Below are 27,792 nucleotides of genomic sequence, written 5' to 3' on the forward strand. Positions count from 1 at the left end.
TGTTTTTGTTTTTTGGGGCTTTTTATTCTACTTACTTAAGGTTTAAGGGTTCAATGACTGGTGCGATTAGCCCTGATAAGTCAGATTACTGTGTTTGTGGGACGAAGCAGTGGCTCCGCTTACAGCCGCCCTAATCAATATTTGTATATCAACACAGGATCCAATGACCACATGTAATGTGAATAGGGTTGTTTGAGATTCTTACCGTCTTTCAGCTCAGTATTTTTTTGGTGTTATGGCCCACCAACTTTATTGACCTGTCTTTTAGCCACAGCAAGGAAGCTGTTTTCATCCCAAAGAAAAATAAAGCTTTGATAAAGCCACTGTTCACTACCTGCTCAGGACCAAGCAGCAGACAGACACAGCTTGTGGCTGGCTGGTGAGAACACTGAAGCATTCAGCAGCTCGAGGGGGCTGATATTTCTCCCAAGATTTGTTGGAGATCAAAACAGAGCAAAAAGGAGAGTGGATGGTGGTTTTACATTATGACATTCATTCATCGTGATAAAAGTGATGACAATTAATTGTTGTGATATTCCCTTTTCTGGCCATTGACTTTATTATTACTCACATAAAGCAATACATGTTTTGTGAACTCATATATTACATCAGTAATTTCCCGGAAAAATCTAAATGTTATTATTCAGTAAATTTGTACATTATGTTAGTCATTTCAAGCCAAAACATATCAAACAATGTTATGAATTGCAAAGGTATCTATCCGTTTTTCTTGGTCTGAGCAGGTAGAAAAGCAGTGAAAATATCCACGTTTCCCCCAAATCCCCTCGTGGATCCTTCGTTAAAATGCTCATTGTGCAGCCAAGTTCCATTCAAACTCAGGGAACTCTTATTTTCAGTTTTAGTGAAGATCCCAAAGTTTTCAAAGATTCAAATGATGTAGGAGAACTGTGTCTAAAAGATCATGCATAGAATATTTGTATTTGATAAAATGGTGCAGTCATAAAAAAAACATCATCCTGAGTTTGAATATTTCACTCAGAATCAGCACTGCATATCTTAAAGACTTGGAGCGAGCTGAAACAGAATAGATAGGTGATATTTGAATCCAATTTGGATTCCTTGGCATCTTTATGGCCACTTGAAGGCTAATTGAAGGGGAAATTCAAGCATTTAAAAAGGTTAATCACAGCAGACCAGACCATTCATCAGCGGCATAAAAAGTTAAAACCCCCTGCGGTATAATTTCCGCGGTACCTTCGGTTCTGTCATGTTGATGCCCACGAGGAAGATAAGCTCGCCAATGAAGAGGTTCAGGCAGAGGTTTTTGTGGATGGTGTTGCGGTCACTTTGCAGACCTCGGAAGAAGCAGAAGGTGAAGAGGCTGATGGCGAGGCAGACCAGAGACACGGCGATGCCCATGCGCGTGATGACGGTGAGAAGGAGCTCGTGGACGCTCCCCTCCACCTGCAGAAGCAGACATGGATTCACCGTCAACTCCACACGTGATCCATAGTGATCGGCGGCGTTTAAGCACATAATAGATGTAGGGATAATTACTGATGTGTAAATTGTGTAATTATCTTTAAAACAACCCTTATGACAGTGCTTGAATACAAAAGTATATACAGCTGTTCCTGGTCTATACCCGCCCCCCCTCCCCCATTTCTCTCTACCCTACTGGTGGGGGCAGACTGCCGCCCACCCTGGGTCTGGTTCTGTTGGGAGGCTTTTTTCCTGTTGAAAGGGAATGTTTCCTCTACATTGTCCCTAAGTGCTTGCTCATGGTGGGAAATGTTTCTCACAATAATCTTATAAGGTCTTGACCTCACTCTGTATTGTGCCTTGAGATTGTGTATGTTATCATTTGTCGCTATATAAATAAAACTGTTGTTGTTGAGTCTTTTAAAGAATAAGTTCTTCATTTTTTTTTGGTGCCCATATGTACAATGACAATCCTAATGTCTTTTCTAATGTGAGTAATGGGGAGGAGAAGACCGCAGTTGTTCTTTAAAGCTGAAGCTAATATGACGTTTAAGTGGTTTGATAAGTGAAATCAAGTAGATATATTACGTAAACGTATTGTAGTGTAATAATCTATTTTTGTGTTTATCATTTCTGAAAGGATAGCAATGAAGACTGTAATTTTGGAAGATACCATTTTGATCTGGTGGAACATTTGAAGCCTCATATTAGCTTTAGATAAAATGAATTAATATTTTTGCTACAGTGGATTTGTTTCCCCTGTCACTTACAAAGAAAAAACATTAGGAAGGTATTAGTGATCACAGCATGCAAAATCTGTTTTAATGATTCATATGGGCACCTGACTATTAATTTAAACCGAACATGAAGAACTTCTGCATCTGTCCTTTAACTTCACATTAAGATCACATTACGCAGACCGTGTTGCAGATGGTGAGATCAGCTGAAAAACCGCAACAAAGAACCCGCGACCAAGTGAGGTGACGTCCACATGTGGGTTCGCTTTTTTAAAGCGTCGATTCACACTGCGTTGCAGGATATCTACAACTGAGAATGTTTCAAAATGGGCACCGGGCAAAAAAAACCCAACTACTTGACCATACAAAATATCACTTAACGTCATGGTGGCCTGAAAGTGAGGCAATTCTTCCTGTGATATTTGTAATTTTATTGAGGGCAGGAGTTGCATTTGAGGTGATGTGCAGGGAATTGGTGTGAGATTAATCCTCGCCTCAGGGCTCTGGTTACAAACTGTGGTTAAGGTTGAGGTTAAGACAGATGACAGGGACAGAGTTCATGAGTTGGGACGTATTATTATATCAACCACAAACTTATCCTCCACATTTATTACTTGCAAGGTCCTTGCTACACATGCTATTTATCATGTAATTGGATTATAATTGCATTTCGCGACCAAACGGTTCCTGCACCACTTCAAGAGTGGTGGAAACAAACGTTAAAGCTGGAGCTCTACAGGAACGTTTCCCATGATTCTCAGAGACATATGCATGGAGGGATACTAGACACGGCCCACAGGTAAAATATAATTACTTCTGATGATGTTATGGCGCTTCCTATCCTGATCCACAGTCTCGCTCTTTTAAAGTGACAGCCTGCTTCCACCCCCCTCCTATCCCCACCCTTACCTTCTCCTCCGGCAATAATCTAATTATCTCCACTGAAATGTCACTCTTGTTCTTGCCGTGTGTGCACAAATCTGTCAGCGAGATGGAAGAAGAGCAACTAACTGAGACAAGGAAGAAAAAAAACAACTCCTGCAAACACGAGGCGAGGGCCACTCACCACGTTCCCCCGATGAGCCATGAGGATGGCGAAGTTGGTCAAGTGACTGCAGGAGCAAGTGGTGTGGCTCTTGTTGGTTTCCAGCAATTTACAGCCCTGAGTGGACCAGTATCCCATCATGCTCCGCTCAGAGTAGTTCCAGAAGGAACAGTTGGGATTGTAGTAGTGCTCCTTCTACAAAACACAAACACACAAAGAAAAAAATGATCAAACATATATGAACATGCTTTCACATAGGCATGATCGTACACAAACGTACCTTTTAGATTTCATATGTCTAACTGTAAGTCCCCGTGTGACAACATATGTGACGTGTGCACCATTATCCAGTATCAGTGCAACTGAAATTCCTTAAATGTGATGGATTGTTAGAAGAAACGGGATGAAATTTGAAAAATGAATGAAAACCGGATCTTAATATGTTAATTTGTGAGAGGGATTACTATGGTAATTTTCAAAGCACAAAGCGAGACACGACACACATGGATAATATGGATGTTTTCTCTTCAACAGATTTTCTACAACACTAATGCATCAAAGCTCCGTGTAGCCGTTTCAGCGCTGCTCTTCGGTGTGGTCTGGCAGAGTCTCGGGAGAAGGCTTACATCCAGGTGCTCCAGTGTGAAGATCACGGGGTCGGCGACGAACACACGGCTGGACTCCTTGGTGATAGACGCTGAAAGGATGTGGGAGTTGACGGTGAGGGAAAGGTTGCGTTTGCTCAGGTCCCCCATTCCCCTCAGCGTGGCGTTCTCGGTGCTGAGGAATTGGCCCAGGTGTTTGTAGAGCACAAATACCAGCTTGGCCACACCTGCAACCAGGCAATAACAAAATCATCAGACATACAGGATTCCTTTAGTTAGATGAGACAAACCCTACAGTGTTCATTCAGTGGTATCATACAAATGTAACAAACATTCATGTGCTAATTGCTGCCTTTGCATATGAGACTACATTGGCCAATAAGTGTTTGTTGAGCAAAAAACACGGTCGAGGGATGTGCCGGCAGCGGTCGGACATAGGATGTGTCGAGGCACGGATCTGGGAGAGGTTGCAAAACAATTCAGCTGTTCCAAAGAGCACGGTGGCATCCATTATCAATAATTATCTTTCATGAGCTCACTGCAATTGTCTTCATAAGAGGGGCGACCGGGCACAACAGGTTACTCTGACCGTGCTCCAGACATCCTGCATGACATCAGCACTCGATCCAGGCTTTATGGCCAGACAAAAGCCTCGCCTCTGTGAAACACATGGTTTTGAATTTGCTAAATGTTTGGCCACAATTCCAAGCGCCCTGTCTGGAGGAAACCAGGCACAGATCATCACCTGCCCAACACCAGCGATAAAGCATGGCGGTGGCAGCATCGTGCTGTGGGGGGACGTGTTTCAGAGGACAGGTTAGGGGTTGAGGGAAAGATGAATGGAGCAGAGATATACAGAGAGTACAGAGATATCCTTAATATAAAAACGGGTCCGGAATGCTCAGGACCTCAGACTGGGCCGAAGGTTCACCTTCCAACAGGACGGTGACCCTGAGCACACAGCCCAGACGATACAGGAGTGGCATAGTAAAACTCTGCAAGTGTCCTTGAGTGGCAAAGCCAGAGCCCCGACTTGAACCCAATCAAACATCTCTGGAGAGAACGGAAAATGGCTATATCCACCCACGGTCCCCATCCGACTCGACAGATCAAGAGGATCTGCAGAGAAGAATGGCAGAAAATCCCCAAATCCATGTGTGCAAAGCTGTTTGCATCATACCCAAGATGACTGGAGGCTGTAATTGCTGCCAGAGGTGCTCTAACAGAGTACTGAGCAAAGTAAAGTGAAGTACACTTTTGCCAATGTGGTGTTTCATTTTGGGGGGAATTCAGTTTTAGTTTTGTCATTATCGGCTGAATTGATGAGGGGAAAATTGTATTCAAACCATTTTTAACAGAAGGATGCATCATAATTAAAAATTAAAAAAGAGAAGGGGTCAGAATCATTTTTCAATACGAGGTACAATTATACAAAATATGTTATATTAATTAGAGATGCTGGCGAGTCTATTGAACTTTGAAACGGTCCAGGCTAGCTGTTCCCTCCTGCTTCCAGTCATTATGCCAAGCTAATCTAAAATTTTACAAAATTCCACACTGGTCTGTTTAAAAATATCTGATTGAAATGCTCCCAGAATCCATTCAGCAGCAGTTAGTAAACTGTTCAATCCTCAACTTCCACCATGATGTGATTTCACATTATCAGTGTCAATAAGCTCAACGACCCAAAAAGGTAAAAAACAATTGCAATTTGCTGCAATTGTGTGGTTTCTCACCATTTTTGCTGTTGACCTTGACCGTGTTGGAGGAGATTTGAAGAGACGCTCCACCCTTGCTCGTCTGCGGAAACCTGAAATCTTGCACCTGACCATCGGTACTCAACACGTACACTTCCAACACTGTGAGGTGGGAGAGGAGGGGAGAGGAAGAGGAGCAGAGAGGGAGATGTATTACTCATAGGCCACAGTTGAAAAGCAGTACATGGTGTTTGATACAGCTCTTCTGTTAAAGCCTGGTGGGTAATGTGTAAAGATTTAACTTTTTTTTTGTGCCAGTAACAGAATCCAGTATTATTGGACCCTGTCAAGCGTCGGTCCCTTTAAAAAATAAAACATGTCATGCTGTTGGTCCGCATAGTGAATGCCTCTGAGGCAAAAGAAAAAAAATAATAAGGGTGGCGAGGATGAGCAAAAGCAAGCGCAAAGCTTACTGCAGCATGAATGTCAAATATTCATAGGATCAAAAATATCATTGAGCTTTTACTTTTACTTTTTCTTTCCCCTGTGGGTTCAGATAACTCTTGGCTCGACAAGCAAATCTCTGAAAATCCTCCAAATTCCTGCAGCCACTCTCTCCGGTATGCCAGCTGCCGGGTGGTGCTCCCTTTGATGTGTGAAATTACTGAAGGGTCAGGAGGACACACGTATCAGCACACTCCCTCCCATCAGAAACAGCCTCACTTCCTCAGATAGATGGCTTCTGACAGACGGAGATGTGGAATTGTTCTCCGGTTGCGCTCCACCTCTGCCAAGTTTTTTAGCTCCTTCTCCGCTCGGCCTCCCCCCTTTTCTCCCCTCGTGCCCCCGATGCTCGCCCGGACGGGCCACTTGGGCTTTGACAAACCGCTAATTAGGAGCAACAATCATTTGCACGCGTCAAAAGAAGGCAGGTAAGCTGTTCTCTGAGGCTGTGTTGTGTTTCTTCATATGACTGCATTCATGTGTCTCCACTGGATTATTATCTCTGCCGTGCAGATAAGCGTGAGCCCATGAAAAAAACAGACTGCCTGAACTGTCTGAATGCAGAGATTAAGTAGCCAATATACAGCATATTACACAATATATTAATCAATGCTTTTCGTCGAGACGGGCCAACTAGTACTTATCAGCTTAGCTAACTATCACTTAATGGGAAAGGCTCGGAGAGATCCGAGTTCTGCGCGAGTTGAACAATGCCATTCAGACGGTCTCTTTGTTTTCCCCCAGAGGTCCGGACACTTCATCTGGCAGCACTTTCAATGAGGTGACTTTAAAGATTAAAAATCAATGAGGTATAAGACAAAAGTGCGAGTGGGAGACCATAACCATAGCAACAAAGACTAATGGGTAGAAACATGACGGTTCCCCGCACAAAGCTGACTAGAAATGAAGGAGATTGTGGTGCTGACAAACTGCACGTTGAGAGGAATAATATTCCTCTATAGACATAGTCGTCCTGGTACAAAAAACAAAGTAAAGAAAAGAAAAACGACCGGGAAAAAAAAAGTTTTATCACTCAGTTTGAAACAATTTTACGGATACGAGATGCGCTGCCAGGAAGGAAAAATAACATCATAAATTATGACAGATGTGTACATGCTGTTTTATTCATTTTCGTAGTTATGTGAGAGGAACTTACTGATATTCTCTGCAGGTACTTTTACGATCGCTGGCTCGATCAGGTTCTCTGCAAGGACAAACGCCCCTTCCTCCAGGGTATCCAGCAGCATCGTGGCGGCATGCGTTTGTTCTGTTGAATTCATGTCTTTCCAGGATTTCAGCGCTTCCGGCCTCAGAAGGTTGTCAACAGTGTCCACAATGGCCTGTATCCATGGAGACAAGTGAAATGTCAGCTTGCAGTTCACTCTTAATATAACTCCCGCTTGATAACAAAGTGCTTGGACTGGGCAGCAAATGATAAAAAAAGGGGCATGCATGGCCAACAGTGACAGCAGCAACAAACTGAAATACCAAGATCACTCCGAATGAAGACATGAGGGTTCAAGGATGTCATGGATAACTAAATTAATAATGATGATAAAAAATGCATTATGTACATTTCAATATTCTGTTTACGAAAAGTAGGTCTAATCTGAGGAAGTCTCTTTTGGACCACTTTCTTTATTGAATAATGATGTAAAGATGCTTGAGGGGGGAAAAGAAATACAAACCAAATGTGTGGTTTTTTTCCCGTCCCTTCGCTGATGAAGCTGTCCACAATGCTGCATTCGCAATTTCAGATTCTAAGCAGCTGTTTTTCCAAAATAACAATTATCTCCACGAACAATAGTCTGATTTCCATGTCAGAATCTGCCCATAATGGCCTTGAATACTATTGTCCAAGAGGAAGAGGGTTATCATCATGAGAACCATGTCCACAGTGGTAGTCCAAGTCAAGTGGGGTGGAGGGTGATGGGGTTCTGTTTGTTTTTCCAAGGCAATCCTTTCATTTCCGGCTTTCAGATAAGAAGTAAGTAAGTAAAACATTCCACAAAACCCACACAAGTATCGTATGTTGATAAAACAGGACTCCCACCTTGACCCTGGCGAGTTCATGACTGCCCTGCTCGAATAAGCCACAATCAACCATCTGAAATCCCACCAAAGGCAGACAATTGTACAAAGATTAAAAATGCAGCGTGTTCCTTGGCGGGACGAATCACGGTGACAGTTTAACCATAGGTGTCATTAACCACAGCAAGGCACGCCACAATAATGGTAATTAACCACAGCAAGCCCCTGCTCACTGTACCAATTAGCCGCAGCTATGATTATCCCGAACACTAATTGACCACAGACAGGATTATCCGTTTGCCTGGAATAACAAGAAACGGGATCAAAAAAAAAAATGTCTGCACCAATATATGATTAACCGCAGCATTTAACCATCGAGCTCATGTTAACCACAGCGATAATGCCACAGGGCTCTAAAAAAATCAATCTCTGTGCCCCTGACCTTGAAAAGGCAACTGGGAGCTTGCAAGCTGCGATGGGACGTAAGTGTGTGTGTGTGTGTGTGTGTGTGTGTGTGTGCGTGTGTGTGTGTGTGTGTGTGTGTGTGTGTGCGCAGGAGAGAGAGTGGTGGCGATTACAGGGTCGGAGCCATTATAACCACACAGACACTAAATGGTATTCTGCTCCTGGTATTCTGGCCATCCTCAAAGAAATCCAAAAGGGGGGCTGGATGTCTCTAATTTGTGTAACACGGACAGACAGAATCTGTGTTCTCATTGAATCATCTTTAATTCTCGCCTTTACAAATCACAGGGGTGCAAACAGAGGAGCCTGCATGGCTCGCTATGCCCAGAGAAACAGATCGTGTGGCGAGAGCTTGGGGGAGACAGGTCATCAAACACTTGGGGTGCGTGGTGGCGTCGGTCTTTGAAAACTGCTGCATGAGAGGAAACATCGTCAGGGATCATCCTCTGGGAACCGTGAATGCCTGCCCCAAATTTCACAGCAATCCATCCAACAGTTGATGACATGTTTTGCAACTGGTCGGCCAACCGACATTTTCTCACAGTAAAATAAAAACCTCAACTTTGCAGAGAGAGCCCAATGAGCCACTGAGAAATAGAAAATCTGATCAATTGCTTTAAAGACCTCTCCTCCTTCCCATCATGTCCTTCATCATGTCTTTCGGCAGCACCAATGATATCTGCCACAGCAGAAGAGAATGAACATGTCTGGGGGAGAGACTGAGAAACCAGAATGGAGCACAAACATATTAACGGTCTCAGAAATTAATCCCACAGATAAAACACAACTGCAATGGGAGAGATGATTTTTTTTTTTTTGCTATGGGGACATGGGAGAATAGAAATTGTACAATGTAAGCAAGCGAAAATTGAGCACACTGGCACTTTGATCACACTTCTGGCTGACAGGGAGGTGCAATTACGACCGTGGGAAGGCAATTATTCACACAACGTATAAAAAGCTGACAAGAGAGAGGAAAAAGTGGGGGAGGAAGAAAAGAAGGAGAGAGAAAAATGAAAGAAAGATGTAGAAGTGATAGCGCACAGCGGAGGGGAAAAAAAAAAAGGACAAAGACGGAGTGATATTGACGGCGGCCTCCGCAGACGGCAAGAATGACAGAAGAATAGACAGTCGAGTCGGGTGAGGAAGCAGCCATATCTTGTACAAGCAGCATCGCCGGGCACATACTGTAACAAAACAATCAAGGACATAGCGAGTGACAGCGCTGCATGCTGCTGGTCAGGGATCGGGGTGAAAAAAGCAACATGGAAAGCCTGGTGGTTATACCTTCATGTACGCCCTGCACGTCTTCTCTCTTTTCTGAAGCTTTTCCATACAACGAGAGAATCGAGGGGCAGATTGTGGAAAGAGGTAGTAAGAAAACAAGAAGCATTAAGTCATGCCACTCACCATAAAATCACAGAATTTATGAAAGGAAGAGAAAGGCGCAGGTCTACGAACTTCAACCTTAAGAGGATGCGGCAGCGCTAAATGCTTTTCGGGCCGAGCGGTGTTTGAAATCTAAACATGATTGTGAATCACGTAATAGCGAGCGGAAGAGATGAGAAATGTACGGCGGCGTGGAGGAAAAGATGCTGAGACTGGATTCGGATGCTCCCCATTAGTGATGCTTTTAAAATATGTTGATAAGATAAACAATGTGGGATGAGGTCATTTGTATTTCATGGCACGGAGAGAAGAATATAGCACCAGCTCTTTTTTAAAACCCCCTCCTGTTGGTCTCTTGGGGTTAAGCAAGTCGCATTCTCCTCCTGATTGAGTCAAACCAGAGAATATCACATACGGTAGCTCACCCACTGAGTAGTAAAACAAATAGATATGATATTATTTGTATCCAGAATACAACCTCCACAGCATAAATACTTTGAGAAAACACACACACAGGAAACATAGGGAAGATATATGACCTTGTGTATGTGCATGTTACAGTAACCAGGTTACTGCAGCGCACATTAACACCTCATCTGATTTCACAAGTAACAAGGATTCTGGTGTGCATGTAATCACCAATATCAAGTCTGCATTCATTTTTGTCAAAATTGCATTTTTCATCCCAGAGTAAAGCAGTGCAGCCCTTTGAAGTCAAACCTTAATTAAACTGCATTGCCAAGCAGCAGCACTGTAACTTTGACAAAAATCAAAACGGACTTGATGCCTGATTACCGTGACATGCTGCACTACTCAACCGAGTTTCAAGAGATTGCCGACAGATTTCCTTATCGTACGGAAATGAATAGAAACAATTAATTGAGCAGTGGAACGGTGTCTTCAAATGTAAAGGTAAGAATATAAGGAACACAAGGAACAAATGACAAATGTAGATTTGTCGCCAATCACCTTGTTTACAGAGGAACTAGAAAGTCTAGAAAGTCTGAATAACAATGCAATTTTTCAAACTGTCATTCATCTCTCCATGGGATTGCCTGCAGCTGAGAGACGTAGGTAAGTCCTGGGCCTACTCGTTTCTCTTCAAGCTGTTGCAGACGCTCCAGGAGAGAGCCGTTACACACTTGTCAGCAATGAAGAGTTATTCTCTATGTTGGTGGGGGGCTCACGGCCATTAGCTCTTTTAAGGTGGAACTGCCAGGTGAACCTGTGTTTCCAAAGCCGGGGTAATTACCAGGGAGCTGTAGAGGAATGAGCCTCCCCTCAGGGCAAGACCTGCCTCTCTAGCCCCCTCACCTGAGACCGCGTGTGTGTCCACGAGTGTGCGTGTACGCATGTAAGCGCGTGTTGCTGTGTATCAGTGGGTGTCCTGCTAATGAATGTCCTGAGTCATGCTGACACCAAGCTGGGCCAAAAGGGGGACAAAGTTTAATGAGAGGTTACAATAGGCCAGACAGGAATTTTCACAGTACCTTGTTGAAGCTGCGTCCAGCTGAGTCCTTCTCGCTGGGCCGGAGCTCCTGCAGCTGAGCATCCAGGATGTCCACGAGCTGCTCCATCAGGCGCACCGAGGAGCTGACATCTCCGGCAAACACTGGGCCCTGTGTGTGGCGTGCCAGCTCATTGGCTAAATTAGCAGCATTTTCGCCACTTCGAATCTAAAAACAGCAAAGGCAAGGAAAACGAGGGGGGGGGGGGGGGGGGGGGGGGGGGGGGTTGGTGAAGCGTCAATGAAGTGGGCCTGGGATGATGGCGTCGCAATTTGAAGCTGAAATAATCTATCCCACATACACCTCAGTCATAATTCGTTCGGAAGGAAAAAGCTCGTTCGGAAGGAAAAAGTCATTATGCCCAGAAACAATGTAAGAACAGGTTTTGCATGTTTAGCGGGGAACATAATTGACAACTGTGACACACAGGCTTAAGCAACGAAGAAAAGAAAAGAAAAGAAAAAGGAAACCCAGTACTTGGCAATAATGATAAGCTGTCTGTGTCTGCACTATCATCTGTGATCAATGTAATCCAGCACTGATGATAAAGTGCTCTAATTTGTGGGTGCACCCACACACCCCCAACCTGCCACGAACGAGCTGTGACCCACTTTAGTACCACATACTCATTTTATTCATTATATAAGATGCAGCATACCAGTCTTCATGGTGTGACGCTACTGCAGTTGATATTCAACGAATCTGTGTCCTTCTCCATTTTGTACTCATAAGAAATTAAGCAGCACATACGTCGACAACAATCACAATCTGACTTTTGAATGCCACTGTCAATTAAACTTCACATGGAGAACGCTGATGCAGCCTTCATGTCACATCATACAGACTGTAATTATGAGTGGCTGGGTGCGAAGTGTATGTTTGCACAATTCCACCTCCCAGGTGTAATTCAGAGTCAGAGATATCTGAAATTTCTCAGAGCTATCCAATATCTCCCACCAAAATCCGGGATCAACACTTATTCAATCATCTCAGCTAATTATACATATTTTATCTTGTTTCACTTGTTAATGAGCAAGTATGCAAGAAGTAAAATACCTCGATAAGTTTCCTCTTTTGTTATAATGGGTGTTAGCATCTTGGAGTAATGCCTGAACAATACTAAACTATAATGACCATAATGTGATGGTGGTACAGCATGAGAAAAACGGAATCACTGTGTTTGAGTGTTTGTTTGTTTTCTGTTCTTTTTGGATATTGGCTTTTGGAAAAATCAATCAAACATCGAGCAGTTTCTATGAGCATGCAAATTTTTTGCGTATAATACATTTGGTCACAGAATATGATCAAAACCTGCTCAAACTTAGCATTGCTGTGTGGAATCGGGCTCTTGTTAAACATGTCTACATCTCTCTAAAAGCCTTTTCACAACCCCCATGAACCCTGCATGCTTTAAAGTAGTGGGTGTTTTTCCAGTCGAAAAAAAAATAAAGAAAAAAAAATAAACACCTCTTCCTTGGAATGCAATAAGTTGTGCTGGATGCTGCAACGCGTACCCATGTCTCTTCATTATATTTCAACCTGCGTGACTGTTGAGCCTCAAAGCGGAAAAAGTCGCCGAAGAAAGAACGAGCTTCTTTGAGTCTCGGTAACTGACTGAAGTTCTTAACATTCGCCCCTGGTGTTTTTGACAGCTCTTTTTCTTGCGGCTACCACACTGTGTTGCTACACTTGTAAAAACTATTATTCCAGTCTATGTGCCACTGACCAGTTCGCTGCTGGAATAATAAAAAATGTGCCAAGGAAATGGGTCAAAAGTTATGACTGGGTGCTGTATTTCAGCTGTCTAATATGCTAGTTCCCTGCTGCATTGTGTCAAAGAATCGTTCCCGGTTTACCTTCTGTGCCACTTGAGTTACCCAGTGGGAGGTGCAGTTGCTGAGGTCTGGCCCTTTGGAGCACCAGGTCCCCGCCACGGTGCAGAGGAAGGAGGCGATGCCTGCAGAACCACAGACACAACACAACAGTTGGAGGGAAGCCAAAGCCATGCTCGGGAAGCGTTTCTCCTGCTGAGGCCTTCATTCATATAAAAACTCCTGTCGCAGGAAGCCAAAGGTTTGGCAGCAACAACAATTTCTAAACGATTTCAACGCCTGAAAGTTTTGTACAGGATATTCAAAAAAAAGACAGAAATGACTATCACGTTTCAACATAGCTGGCCCCAATACACTGTGGTTTGTCATTGCCAATACACATTTCTTGATAGTAAACATACTAATCAATAATTAAATAAAACTCCTAATGAGTAATAATACGTTCATAATATGTGTGAATTGCCCTTTTCTTTTTTCACCCCCACAGTGGGAACACTGTCTCTTCTTTGCTTTCATCCCCCAGTAGCCCTGCTTGATATTATGACAGTTCTGTCAGTCTCTGTGACGGGGTGTTGAGGTAACTTGTGAGAGATTCCTGTGTGAGTATCATTGTCAACTGAACTGGCAAAAATGACCATCAGCGAAATGCTGCCCTTACTGCTGACTTCCTATCCTTCCAGGAGGGATTTTATCCGTGCAATGGAACATTACAATTTGCGTATATTCAAGGCAATTAGTAGACTGGATGTATTTTGGGTATTTCATACCTTACTAAATTCTGTTTATCATTTTCATTCATTTTCTTAAGAGAGAGGTGGGAAGCAGCATTTTTCATGCAAAATCACATTTTAGCAGAAATTAACAGGTTTGGAAATTACACAAAGGAATTTGCGTGTAACATTATGCCATTATATATATATATATATATATATATATATATATATATATATATATATATAAAAAAGGATTATTGCCAGTTTCCGTGACAGGCACTTATCGTGCTAGATTCTAAATTTGACATCTAGCTGAAATTCCACAGACTCAGTACATATAACCAAGGATGGGTTTTTGATCATTTGTATGCTGATGGTGTGATTTTGACATTGTTTTGTATACCCATTACATGTTTGGCTTTCTTCCCATAGTGTTAGCTGCAGTTTACAGGACATGAAGTCAATCATGTGAATATTTTTTGCACCAATGAGAAGGAATGCTCACTAATGCCGGTGGGCAGAACAGTGGGTGTAAAAAATAATTGGAAATATTCATAGAATGAAGTGTAGGTTAAAAGAAAACGTTTAGTTACAGGAAGTTATCATATCTCCTTGGTTTGTTCAATACTTGCACAATCACAGCAGGCGGTGGCCTACCTCTGGTCCCTTTGGGGCAGGGCCTCTCCACGGAGGTTCCAGTGTGGGCCTGGGGCCAGTCGATGGCTCTCCTCCTGGTCGCCTCGCAGAAGCGCCTGGATGTCGGTGTCAGCTCTGGAACCGTCGGCCCGGCTGTAGCTGAGGCGCGAATGTCCTCAAACGGATCTCTGCCCTCTCTTGGATCTGCTCCTGCCGCAGTGGTGTCACCGTGCCCCTTAACGGTGGACACAGCGGTGGTGGTGAAAACTGTGGTGGCCCTCGGAATGGATGATGAGAAGGAGAAATCTTCGATGGTCGGCCCTAGAGCGAGAGGAGAATCGAGCCGTTAGACCTCAAGTCATAAATGTCCTTGTCTTGAACTTGCGTTCCATCTTGCTGTGGGGAAACTGCATCTGCTTCGGTCCCGTGGCTTGTTATTTGTTGCGAGAGTCACTGCTGCTCATAATTCCTGGAAATAAAAGCTTCATGCTGCTTTCACTGGTAATTCCAAGTCTTTTCTGCTCCTTACCTAAACAAAATCCAGGCAAACCTGCCAATGCGACACTATCTGTCTCTTTCTATTTTTTGCTTTAGAAAAGCAGTGGTGGTCGGGCATCCTTTGACAGAGCAGTGATTTCTTCCCAACAGAGTCAGTACCCTGGGCTGATTAAATGTCAACAATGAAGACAAAGCCTGCTTGCATTTTCCTTTTTTTTTCTGCCTACTTCATCTCTCTCACTTTGACAAAGCTGGTGTGCAGAAGGAGAACTGCATTGCCCCAGACAAAAAACATACATCAGCAATAATACAATTCCATTGTATCCAATCCGCACGCACCCGGCAAAGTAAATCTTTGTGTGAATGTGCACATGCACATGATCAAGTGCATTTGTGTTTTCTCCATTGCTCAAGTGTGTTCCTGCTTGAAATGAGTGTGGACAGATGGATGTCTGCTGAGAGAGCCTGCATGTAACTGGGGAATGAGAGCAGAAATAGGAAATCTATACATTTTAAAGAGTATGAATTGCCAATACATGAATAAAAAATGAAAACACGAATATACTAGGAGTCTTGTCTCCTGCATGAACGATCATACATTTTCACCCACAACCTCCTGATTGTATTTGGAGATAAAAGCACCTTCCCACAATGAGGTCCGCCCTCATGAAAGGCACTACAGTGCTGTCCTCAGGTTCCCTGGGTGCTTCTGGGAAAATGCAATATCATGCTATCTGACACTCCATCATCAAACACATATCTCCATTTCCTGAGAGAGAGCGGTGACAAAGCCCACATTTCACGTTGCTCACTAATCAGCCATTCAGGGGAATCTTTGCTCTTTTTTTTTATTCCTGTGAAAAGTCTGGATTTATTACAAAAGCTGATATCTGATGATGTGGTCAGGAGGCTTCAGCAGGGAAGAAACAAGGATCCTGTGATGATCACTAAAAAAAAACCAAACCTCAAACCACCCTGCACTGTAGCTGAATAGTGACATTTTACTCAGTGACCTTTTCTCCTGGCAGAGAGCCCTGGTTAATTACTTCATACTTATTCAGCCATTGTGTTTCTTTCACCTACATATTCACACACTGGCCTGGACAGCCTGGCTGCGAAAGTAACAGCCGACGTGTGCCGTTAGCAATGAGCCGATGAACAATTGGCCAACAACAAAAAAAAAACTAGATTGTCTTCCTCATTTTTTATTTTATTTTTTTAAAGGTATAGAGTACATATTAGTGCATTTAATTTAAAATAAACTACTACAAAAAGAAAAGGAGAAATATAATATGTTACGTATTGCCGGTGAAGATTTTTTCATTGACTCGTGGAACGATTCAAAGGCTGATTCAGCTGATTCAATATATGCATATAATGCAATAGAAGGGCGAGTGTAATTGGTTTTCAGATTATTAAACCTCTCTGAGCAAACCTGCATTTCCACAGGCTGATATAAGCCCTAATGTGCTTGCCTCACCTGATTAACTTGCTCCTGAAGCCATATTAATCCAGCTCAGGAGACCAAAGCACCTATATCTGACACAAATTAACATACAGTATCAAGCCAATATTTTCTTTTTCTCAGTCATTATTTCTTGGAAAATTCAAATGGATTGTAATAATATATTCTACCATTATTGATTAAATCAATTTAGAGTTTCTGTTTATACAGGTAATATATAGTAAATATATAGTTTTATTTTGATCAATAGTATAACGCCCAAAATGTAATAGGAAAAAAAAAAGCTGAAACCAGTGATCTGATTTTGATTTCAGCACTGTTTGGAGCATTAAGTCATTTTATCAATTTGCCTCTTACTGTGACTGATTGGAATTCCTACATTAAAACACAATTTTCTGCCAAAATTGGAAGCTTTGGTTATTTCACGAGAGAAATCAGTTTTTCTTTTTGTCTCCGTTTCTTTTCTCCCCCCCCCGCTGGTTTGAAGGGGCTGGGTCTAAGTTGAAAAAGGGCCATGTCACGTATCACCCACTAATCAATTACACAATATATCCAATTCTAATTTCGCGAGAGAAGCACCGAGTTATTTCATGCCATTCGACACGTGGTCATTGTTCCTCACATGTACACGCTTTCGGGCAGAATCATGGAGTTATGTCCCTTTAATTAGCAGGGGCACTCAGATGTCGACCGAGTGGTTTTTTCAATCAAAGGCAAGATGCAATCTTGACGCATGTTTACGGTCAGCACGTCGCAGGTTCCACATCAGAGAGTGATCGTGACTTACATCAAGAACTTCGAATACACAACATATTTATTCAATACAACATCAAGTAATGTGCTTGTCAGATGCATCTGTGGGCTTATTTTTGATGCCTCTGTACCGTGCGCTACAATTTTTTCTTTTGATTGCGGCGAGAAAAAATTCCCCTCCAGTGAGAGCGCGCGTCCTCTGATAGCACTGCGAGAGGGCTGCACCAATTAGCTACCATTTCTCTCAAGAGGCGGTGAAGTCACTCTTTATGGGCAATCTGACACCGGGGGCATACTGCTGCCATATGCTGAATAATACCTCTTGTAAATAATGGAAGAGTTTGAGATTGAACACTTGACAAACGGCTGCCACACGAGTCTAAACAGAGCATGCAAATCAGAAAGAAAGAAAGAAGGACAATTCAAAAGGAATAAAAACCATGACGCAAGACCATCAATCAAGACATGAAGAAGAAGCAGAATTAGTTGTATCACTTCGATGGCCCCCAGAGTCTTTTTTACATTCATGAGAGGATAAGACGACAAAAAATATTTAACCAAAATCATATGATCAGATGTCTAGATATTCTGTTTGTCCATGCTTTTATACATTACACTGCTGCATATTGTTGTATCAAATTACACTCATGCAGTCGGCTGTAAAAACTATCTACCTGTCCATACACACTCCAGGATAAATGGAATCATAAGTCACCTAATACCTAGTATTAAGGAAGTGCAATGACAGCTTGAAGCCAAATATAAGCTGTTTTAATTGGTTTAAATTCTGAAGATGAATCACTATACAACGGCTAATCCTCCCAGTACAATAACAAATAGACACATTGAAGGGAAATATCTGGAACTCAGTTAAAAAGTAGGGATCCGATTCTAAACCCTATTAAACCCTATTAAAACACATTATTAAATGCAAGAACAAGAAGAGAACATGGTATATACACTGTGTGGTACTGTAATTGTAAGGCTTGCTGGGGATCGTCAGCCAGCGGTGCTAAGTAACCGAGTACATTACTTTACTGTGGTTTCAATACTTTTACTGAAGCAGATGATCTGATTACTTTGAATCACAGGTCATTTGTCATGTGCATGCTAATTAAACAAACAGTGCTGAACTTAAGTCACACTAATAGGCGACGCAAATGATGCTCATTGCGCTACCTGTGCTGAATGCCGTGTCCGTGTGTTCTTTATTCATTGAGCTTTTCGGCTTAACTCAATAACAAGACAGTCTCGGAGGAGAACTGAGTAAGAGCTACAGTTGGTCTTTTCTTACCCCTTTACCAAGAGCCGGCACTGGTAATTAATGACAGAGAAATAAATCCCACAGGACATGAATTTTACATTAGGCTGTTTATCTGCACTCATGCTGTTCTGCTTCATTCAAGCCAGCATGACTGGAGCACACAGCTTGGCATGGAATGTAAAGGGCCACAAGACAATTTCTGCAGTTGCTACACTCGGAAACATTTGATCTTTTCTTCCTGCCGAAATAAAAAAAAACACAGGTTGTTGCGAAAGTGTTTGCAGGTCTCACTGCTTCACTGACACTTGTTTTTTAAAGAGCAGTAGACAGGGGGGACATATATGCCGGACATATCCTATGTCTGCGTGGGGTAATTTATGAGCCCTGAAACTGAATACTGCGGAGCAGCAGACGCAACTAGACAGTCCGAGTCTGCGGAAGGTGGTGAATCTGCTCACAAGAGAGATACAAGCATGGAGACAGGAAAATATATGTGCAGACAGAAATACACTCGAAAGACTCCCAAAACTCCCGTCACACACACGCACACACACATACACACACACACACACACACACACACACACACACACACACACACACACACACACACACACACACACACACACACGTAATGTCAACTACAACAATTCCCTGCCGTAATTCAGCAAGAAGGACGATTAGAGTTCTTCCGAATCTTCCGCTTCACTTCAGCCTCTGTTAGTGATGCTGAGCATCGTGCTTCAGAGGGCGGTGGAGCGGAGGCTGTAGGAAATGACACATCTATAAATGTCCTCTGTCTTGAACATTAACCTGGAGGCGTTGTCCAGTGATATAAAAGCAAACTGAAGTGCAGCTGGGTGAAGTCACAAAATGCCCGAAACAAAAAAAAAACACAAAACAGCAGCTTTGTGATGATATATACTGTACGTGTGGCATGAAACAGCGTTTGTTCTTCTTCTGACATTTCCATTGAGCGTGGAGCCCACTTGTGGCCTAAGCCTTTCGGACAAAGCCGTTAATTTTATGCCTCTTGTCTTTTTTTATTTTCTCAGATCAATTCTACCTCAAGCGCAAATTAATTTTCTCCTTTCTCTTCTTGTTAGTTTGAAATGCTCGTAGCAATTAGTGACTCTTCTGATTGTCTCTTTGTTTTAGTATTCATTGGACTGAAATCCATTAATGTCTTTGCACATCACAGAGAACCCATTAGCCTTTGACCCTCTAAGTTTCGCCATGGTGAGCACCTAGGTCTGCTTTTTATTGGCAGGCGCCTCTTTTTAGAGAGACTCTCTAAATATTGATCATTTGTGTTCACAATGTGTTAGCAGGGCATAGATGTTTTTTCTTTAACTGCGTGCGAACTGTTTGGAACAATAAGCGGAGAGATCAATATGGGGAATGCTCTCAGCTCCTCACTTCAACCATTGGCCAGAGTTAAGAAAACCCGCGGTGTTGCAAACACTCGACAATACGGTACAGGAAGTGCAGACAAGTTGCTAAGGTCAATTATGTTCTGCTTTGATCACTTTGCTAAAACTCTCTTAATATAAACCCCTAATCCTGCTGGCACCTCGGTGCCTCTCTGGGATGAGCATTACAACCAAGGTTGATGCTTCTGACAGAAAAGGACACCGACACTCCTCGTGCCACACTAGTTCTACAAAGCAGAGAAATATACTGGGTTTGGTGTTCGAGGTAACTTCACTCTGCGGTCGATGAATCTTAATGTGAACAATTAATTTCCTTTACGCCTCAAGTGCCCCTCAGTTTCGGAGAGGGAGACATTATTTCAGCACCATTAGATTACCCTGCCGAATAGGTTGTTTAATTCAACGCCATATCATGGGCAGCAATAAATCCTAATAGCTACACAGCAAAGAAGTTAAAGGTGTAGGTCTGAAAAAACCTAATAAAGAAGAACCAATTATTTTCAAGTGTCATTCACAAAGGCATGCCGTGCTGCTGCCGGTCGTAGCATCTCGGGATGCTTCATCTCTCCTTGTTGGAACTCACGGCATTTCACAATATTCCAATAAAAACATAAGTTAATGATCCACAGGGACAAGTTTCGCCGCAAAGATTTATTACTGATTGGAGCCTAATAACAAAACGGTGGCAGGACACAGGTAAGTACTTGGAATAATGAGTGAAATCAACAACTACCTTCCGTGGGGTTCATTGATTGGATGAACTGTTCCTGCAGCAAGTGGCAACACCAGGCCTATATGTGGCATTTATGTTTACCGAGCCATTGCAGTAGCTGAGAGAGCACATTAAACCCTTCATTGAAAATGCTCTGTGATGGCCACTTCTCCCTGAGCCTCTTTTGAGACAAGGAGAAAGATAATTCAGCTGTTAATTACATTTACATCGGGACGTGAACAGTTGAGCAGGCAGTTTGCATGCATGGAGGAGTCATTAGAGTCTTGAGTATTTTTCATATCTGCTTTAACATACTCTTAATTGAGGCTCCGCTCGTTTCCGAAAAACAGACACAAACTTGGAGCTCCCCTTGGGTGTCGAGTTATCGTGGTGGGGAGAATTCCAGGGGAACGGCAGGAAAACAAACAGACGTGTTGACAAGAGGGCAGAGTTCAGGAGCACACAGCCTCCATTGAGACATCAACACCAACCCCCCTTTAACAGCTCAGGTCAAGAATCAGATTTCCCCCTGGCAACCCCCCTCTGGAATATGCAGAAGTTAAAAATCATAACCTAATCCGGACCAGTGCTCAGGGGCAACCCAAGCCTCTAACATAACGCAGAGTCGGGTCAGGGACCTTGATTCCCCGATTCATAAAGGAGACTTAGCCTGGCTCTGTGGGATAAGGTGGCTGCAGTCAGGTAATTAAGCCCATTATCAGCTTGATGTAAGGTCTCCGTCTGATGACACGTGTGTCGCCTCGCAGCACTTCACAGATTAATTCCAGCCCCCTGACCGCCTGACAAGATTCTTCACTGTAATTGATCTCCTACCTGCCATTCTTCTGCCCTAATTCAAAAAATGGCTTCGGTGAGGTTGCCGTGGTAGCCATGGCAACTCAACTTGAAATCCCACGGTATTAGGAGAGGATAACCTCTGTCACACTGTGCGCAATACTTCTCAAATGTATTCCCAGCATTAGGGGAAAGTTCGGGAGGGCCGCGTTCATAATGGTTTTGAATAAGGCCTGAGATTGAAGAATTTGATAGGGTCCAAGCTTCGGCTGGAGTGAGTGCCCCTGCCTGCCTCATGGTAAGTCTGTAGCGCTGCCGTGCCACTGGGACCTATCCCTCATTCCAAGGTGAATCTGTAATTTCTGTCTGCAAATGAGCCCTTTCCCCGAGACTAACACAACCCCCTTTTCTCTATCACACCCCTAAATTGCAACCAAAATTAAAAAGCAGCCATCTGTGACATCCCACGCTGCCGCCAAACAATAGCCGAATAACACGAAGACAGTGAACTAGACAAACACGGAGGAGCTCTCACCTTCAGCAGGATCCGGCGGCCCAAAGTCCAGGTCGTAGCGCAGGATGTAAAAGTTATTCCACACGTATAGCTGGTTGTCCCTGGGGTTGTAATCCACAGCAGTGATGTACTGGTACTGGTTAGGGAAGAGGATGTCGGTGTATTCGCCGTGGTTCAGCTTGGTGTTGTAGACGTAATCGATTTGGCTCCTGCTAGCCTCGCTCTCGTTTTCTTCGTAGGTCGAGCGCACCACGTGGAGCACGCCGCACACCATGAAGGCGTTAGAGGCAGAGCGCTTGTCGTACGCCGTGTCCCACGTGGCCTCGAAGCGAAGCGTGTACGGGTTGAGCTGGCTCACCACAATGCGCCCATTGTTCTGCTCTGTGGCATAGATAACCCACAAGCCCCTCTCATCTACGGCCAGGTCAATGTCTGTCTTGCCACCCCAGCGGTAAGGTGAGGTGTCGTGATAGTTGGCATTGTTAACAATGGCCTCGCCACTTTTGATGCGTGTGCGCAGGTCAAACTTGACAATGTTGCGGGTGCGTTCCTTGTTGAAGAAGATGGCACCGTCATAAGCTACGAAGCCTGTCCCATCGACGCGGTGTGGCAGTTTATAGCTGGTCGTCTGGCGAGCATTTTTGAAGTCCTCCAGGGAGGCGTACTCGATTAGGGTGTCAGTGCGGTATGGCGTCCAGGGCATGAAGAAGACTTTGTCTCCAGCCTGCAGCGGGTCTTTGCACCACGACCCCGCTTGCTGCTCTGCCTCAAACAGGAAGGTGGTGTCTCCTACACCCTTCAGAGTCCCGGGACAAATGAAAACTAGTGACAGAGAGGAGAATGAAGCAAAATACAAAAAGGCAAAATGTTAAACACATACTGTACAAAAAAAAAACTTTTGACACGCATCATTCTGGCTTTGGAGGAATATTTAAACTTCTGTTTTTGTGCTATGTCGAACGAATAAGGGAAAAAAAGAAAATAAATGAATGTGTCACAGTGAATATTCAGAATGACCAATGTGACTTGCATCTCAAGGGTCTGCTGCTACATCCTAGCCGGGACAAAACTAAATAAAATGTGAACAAAAAGAAATCCTGCAAATGAAAGACACGGGAAACGGGAGAAGTACAGCTCACACGTTATTGTTTTTTTCTTTTCATACCAGCCTGTCCCTGTCGTTAGATGCCACACAAACAACTGGGTATATGGAGACACTGAACATGCATACTCACATGACTGAGGTCATAAACCGAAATGATAAGGGAACAGACTTCACATCTTGTGATAAGAGTGAACAACAGGTTGTTAATGGTGGTGGTGGCAGCAAAGCAGAGGTAAAATGAAAGTGGAGGTTGGGGAATAGAGTGAACAGTGCTAAAGGATTTTCGCTACTTCTGTGGCATAAAAAACAAGAGTAACCACTGATGGGTGAGGGAGGCCGTGGCAAGGTTCCCATTTCGATCTTCTTGAATTAATTGGTTCTGGATAAAAAGGAACACAGTGAATTCTTGTGTCTTTTTTTTTCACTCTGTGCCAATCTCACTCAACCATCACTGCTATTTCACATCACGTGCTATGGGTGCAGCAGAAATTGGGCCAAGCAAACTACCAACTGAGCCAAACAAGAATATATATATATATACACAACTAGTCTTTCGTCAAGGGTTAAAACAGTGCTAAGCAAGAGTCCCTGGAACAAATCAACACCGAACAGTTGGTGTTTTTTGTTTCACATTGTGGGAAAAAAAAAACTACATCTGATGACCGTGGGTGTCATTTGAAATTCTGTTCTGAAACTCGTTTGGACTCCATGGGTGCAAACAATCCTCCAATGGGTTTAGCATTTGACAGGAGAGGCAATCAGGAGGGGGGAGGAGACGTGAGGGGAGCTGTACTCAACACCACAGAACAAGGAGCTGGAGGAGGGGGAGGGAGGGACCGGACCACTCATTTACCTTTTTGCTCCACTTCTATTTCAGGCATTGGAAAAGAAAGCAAAAAGAGTGCAAAAGGGAGAGAAAGGTTATAATGAGACAACTACCAGGTACAAAGAGAAGAATTAGTTGGAGGATATGACCATGAGATGAACTGCAGGGCGGTTTAGGAAGAAGAGCTGGAGAGAAAAGGGACGTTTGTTAGTGAGATGGCCTCTCATCCTAGGATATAAAAGCGGAGAAGTTATAACTGGAGACAAGCAATGTGCCATGCTGTTCAGCGGAGTAGACTTTTTCTTCGGCCATTAACTGCCAACCAAGTAATGCACTGACCACCTAAAAGCACAATAAATCCCTCCAAAAATGCGTCTCCTAAGTAGCAGGAGAAGAAAAAATCTGAAAGTCCCCGTCATACTTCAATGGATTAAAATCTTAAAGTTATTTTTGGCTTGCATTGACTGAAGGTGGAGTTTGCCCAAACTTCATAAACACAAACCCAAACTCGATTCCAAAAACTTGCTCGCCCACACACGAAAAACATGACACGGTGCTAAAATTACAGACCAAACTCTTTAATGAGCCAAGGAGAGCAACAGGACATTAGATGACGGATGAACATTCGGCCTAATATGGAGTTTCTTTAGTGGACTGTTGACGCTGCTCACACAGGGTGGAGGGGGGGGGGCAGTCTGTGAAAGATTTGAAGTTTAAAAAAAAAAAAGATGGAGTAAAGAGGTTAGTTAGGGTGGGAGGCAGGAGGTGAAAGGGAGGTCTGTTTGAAAGAAGAAAAAGAAGAGATGAATATTTGGGAAAATGTTTACAATTCATCAATTTAAATGCTAAGTACTTTAACAGGCAGGAATGAAGGCTCGATTTGCATTTGTAAACTACTCTAAAACCCCCTTTTGAGGTGGATGAACTCAAATCCGAAATCCAGAGGCGCAGTTTAAAAAAGTGCTGGCTTTAAACAACTCTACAGCACATTTAATTAAATCATCGAAAGACTGGAGTTTCGTGACCGTATGCAGGAATTTGGTTAATCTGTGAAAGATGCAGAACCATCTCTTTTATTACTTTAATATACTCTGTAAAATGTTTCCACTGGATTTCACTGAATGCGCTGTGCTAATGTTAGACCTATAATGTACTCCTTCCTTTGTAGTCTCCGTGATTATCTCAGCAAAAAACAACAATTCAGTAGATAATGCCATTTAAACTACTTTAAGCGTAAATTCACCCAAATTACAAGGATCTGAATTCCCCAGTTACCCTGAGACTTAGCTAGACATGCAGATAGTTTGGGTTTTATTAGGCCAAAAAAATCTGCCTCTTTATTTTACCAAGCAAAAGCAAAAGATGCCGTTAGTTTTCCCCCTCACAAACAATCTTGGGCTGAGTGCAGACACTGGCTTGCAGGCAGCACATTGCCAAGACAACAGACATGTTTCATTTAAGTCATTATATAATGACTAAATAGGATGTGATATAAAAATTAAAGCACATACAAGAACCAAACTCTAAAGACATTCATCTTAAAAACCCGGGCAAATAAAATCATAACTCTCTGCATTGCTACATTCCACTCGAGGTAACTGAGAAAACATGTTCTTTCATAATTGGGGTGAACTGACCCTTTAAATGACTGCAAAAAAGATAATCTTTCAACACAATTAATGATATAATATAATTAACAGTGCTACAATGTCTTTCCAAATACTCCCACGTCACCTGTAAAACAAACGGACACAGTACAGTTGCAGAGACTGTAGTTACAGCACATCTACAGTATCGAGTCTACAGACACTTTAAAAAACACACAGTAAGAGTTCAGTGTGTGATTTGGATGGTGATACTTACTATAGGGAACACACTCATACTGGACCTCTAAGTACTTGTAGGTGCCAGGGCATGGATCAGGAAAGACATCAGAGCCAGTGACAACCACACACTGCGTACGGTTGTTGCACCTAGAAAAAAACAAAGATTGACCAGAAATTTCATCATGACTACCCACAGCAAGGGTGCTCGACAGAGACAACACTAATGACACAGAGCGGGAAAAGTTCATCGTTACAGCGACAATGGAATTGATGAAATCTCAGCCAGGACTGTCACATATGCATTCTAGTTTAAACCCTTGGCAAACAGAGAGAGGAATGAGAAATATTAAGGAAGAGCAAATGAATGTGCATGGAGATGATAATGAATGACCAAGTGAGAGAGCAGCTAAAGACATGTCGGGGAATTAGCGATGGCATTTCCTTTAACAGCGTCCTTTCCCGCTATTGAAAGGGAAGACATTCATTAAAACACACACACTGCAGTTAGCAGTGACATGCGGTGGACTGGAATGAGTGACCTCCGCTGAAACGGAGCGGCTCCGCTGCATGTACGTAACGAGCGCGACGTGAATGTGTCACTTCGATGAGGTTATTCGTCTCCCTGTATGCAATGGTGTCCCTAAGGGATTTTAACAGTCTGTGAGGTGGAAAGTCAGGGTGTGTGCATGCGTGCGTGTTTGCAGATGTTTTCTGGGTGCTAAAAAAAAGTTCAAATGTAGAGGGAGAGGGGGGGAAAGAACAGCAGAGGACTGAGTTTGTGTAAATACTGTATAGGGTGAAATTGGCTTCACTTCAATCAAGCTCTCTCGAGGCCGAGGGATTGAGAATACAGTCAGCAGCAGCAGAGGCAAACAAGGGAGAAAAGAAATGGCACCAAAATAGGACATTCAACAATTTGCAAGCTTGAGATAAATATTGCAGGAGGTCAGTAGCAGTCATGCAAGCTGGACATACGTTTCAACATTGGACATGACATTCAAAGAAACATTAGTAATTTAAGAGGCTTTCTGTGGCTGCAAAATGGGCCACGTGAAGCCTGTTGTCTGTGCACTTTTAACCATGCAGGTTGTTGCGGTAAAGAACAAAAAGAGGTAAACGTATGTGTGCATATTATCCAAAACAAGGCGACACACATTATAAATCCTGCTTTGCATTTTCACGACAAAAAACCATATTTTGAAACTAATGGATGATCTAACATTAAATATGGTGCATAGCCCATTATGAAGTTAACAAAAAGCATTAGCATCATCAGTGATGGTTTAAACACCACTGACAATAGGGTGCCAGCTGCACTTAAAAAATTCACCGTTACGGCTTCACTACAGATAGAGCTGCTGCGAGTGAGAAGGCTCCCCCCATGAAAATGTGAACTGACTGACACCGGATGAGAGCGACAGAGCCACTTAAAATGCACAAAGAAATGGGCTATTTAACTGTTTTATTTCTTCTTTTTTTTAGAGTTTATAAGTCTGACTTACTAGAGTCCCCAGCTTTCGGAAGTACATTTACTCAAGTACTGGGCTCATGAATAATTTTGAGATACCTGTCGTTCACCTAAATATTTCATTTCATGCTTGTTTGTGCTTCCACTCACGTCATTTCAGAAAAAAATGTACATTTCAGTGGCAGTTATAGTTTGATTTACCGTATACAAGACATGATTAGCTCATGTTATGTGCTACATTGTCATGGATTTAAGCACATAACAGCATGGCAAATGGATCAAATTTGCTTCACATCTACCAGCTACAATATTAAAGTGCTGCATACAAATTAATGCATCAGTAATAATGATCCAATGACAAAATAGAATAATGGAAAAAAAATAGGGAATCATTTTGTATTTTACTTTTATAGAAACCTATATTCCCTCAAGCTAAATTTCGGTTTCCCGGGGGCAGCGTAACATGTATAAAACACAATATTGACATATTACCACCTTTAACGGATGTAACAGCTAAAATGTGACAAAA

At 43.0% G+C, this 27,792-nt stretch overlaps 1 protein-coding gene across 6 annotated transcripts in view; it reads right to left on the bottom strand.

Moving 5' to 3' along the window:
- LOC118311261 (adhesion G protein-coupled receptor L2-like) overlaps positions 1–27,792 on the bottom strand; it is a 122,460-nt gene that overhangs the window by 14,697 nt on the left and 79,971 nt on the right. For 2 of the 6 annotated variants that reach the window (XM_035634974.2, XM_035634975.2), the window contains 12 exons: positions 25,833–25,942; positions 23,997–24,011; positions 22,060–22,860; positions 14,627–14,926; positions 13,281–13,381; positions 11,407–11,592; positions 9,815–9,853; positions 7,188–7,371; positions 5,567–5,689; positions 3,852–4,057; positions 3,247–3,420; positions 1,216–1,425 (listed from right to left, as the gene is read on the bottom strand). In XM_035634974.2, the coding sequence (XP_035490867.1) occupies positions 1,216–1,425; positions 3,247–3,420; positions 3,852–4,057; positions 5,567–5,689; positions 7,188–7,371; positions 9,815–9,853; positions 11,407–11,592; positions 13,281–13,381; positions 14,627–14,926; positions 22,060–22,860; positions 23,997–24,011; positions 25,833–25,942 (2,449 nt within the window). The remainder of the gene's footprint in view (positions 1–1,215; positions 1,426–3,246; positions 3,421–3,851; positions 4,058–5,566; positions 5,690–7,187; positions 7,372–9,814; positions 9,854–11,406; positions 11,593–13,280; positions 13,382–14,626; positions 14,927–22,059; positions 22,861–23,996; positions 24,012–25,832; positions 25,943–27,792) is intronic. The other 4 variants (XM_035634986.2, XM_035634977.2, XM_035634982.2 and 1 more) reach the window with 2 other exon arrangements.

This window comes from Scophthalmus maximus, chromosome 5 (assembly GCF_022379125.1).
Source record: "Scophthalmus maximus strain ysfricsl-2021 chromosome 5, ASM2237912v1, whole genome shotgun sequence".
NCBI lineage: Eukaryota > Metazoa > Chordata > Actinopteri > Pleuronectiformes > Scophthalmidae > Scophthalmus > Scophthalmus maximus.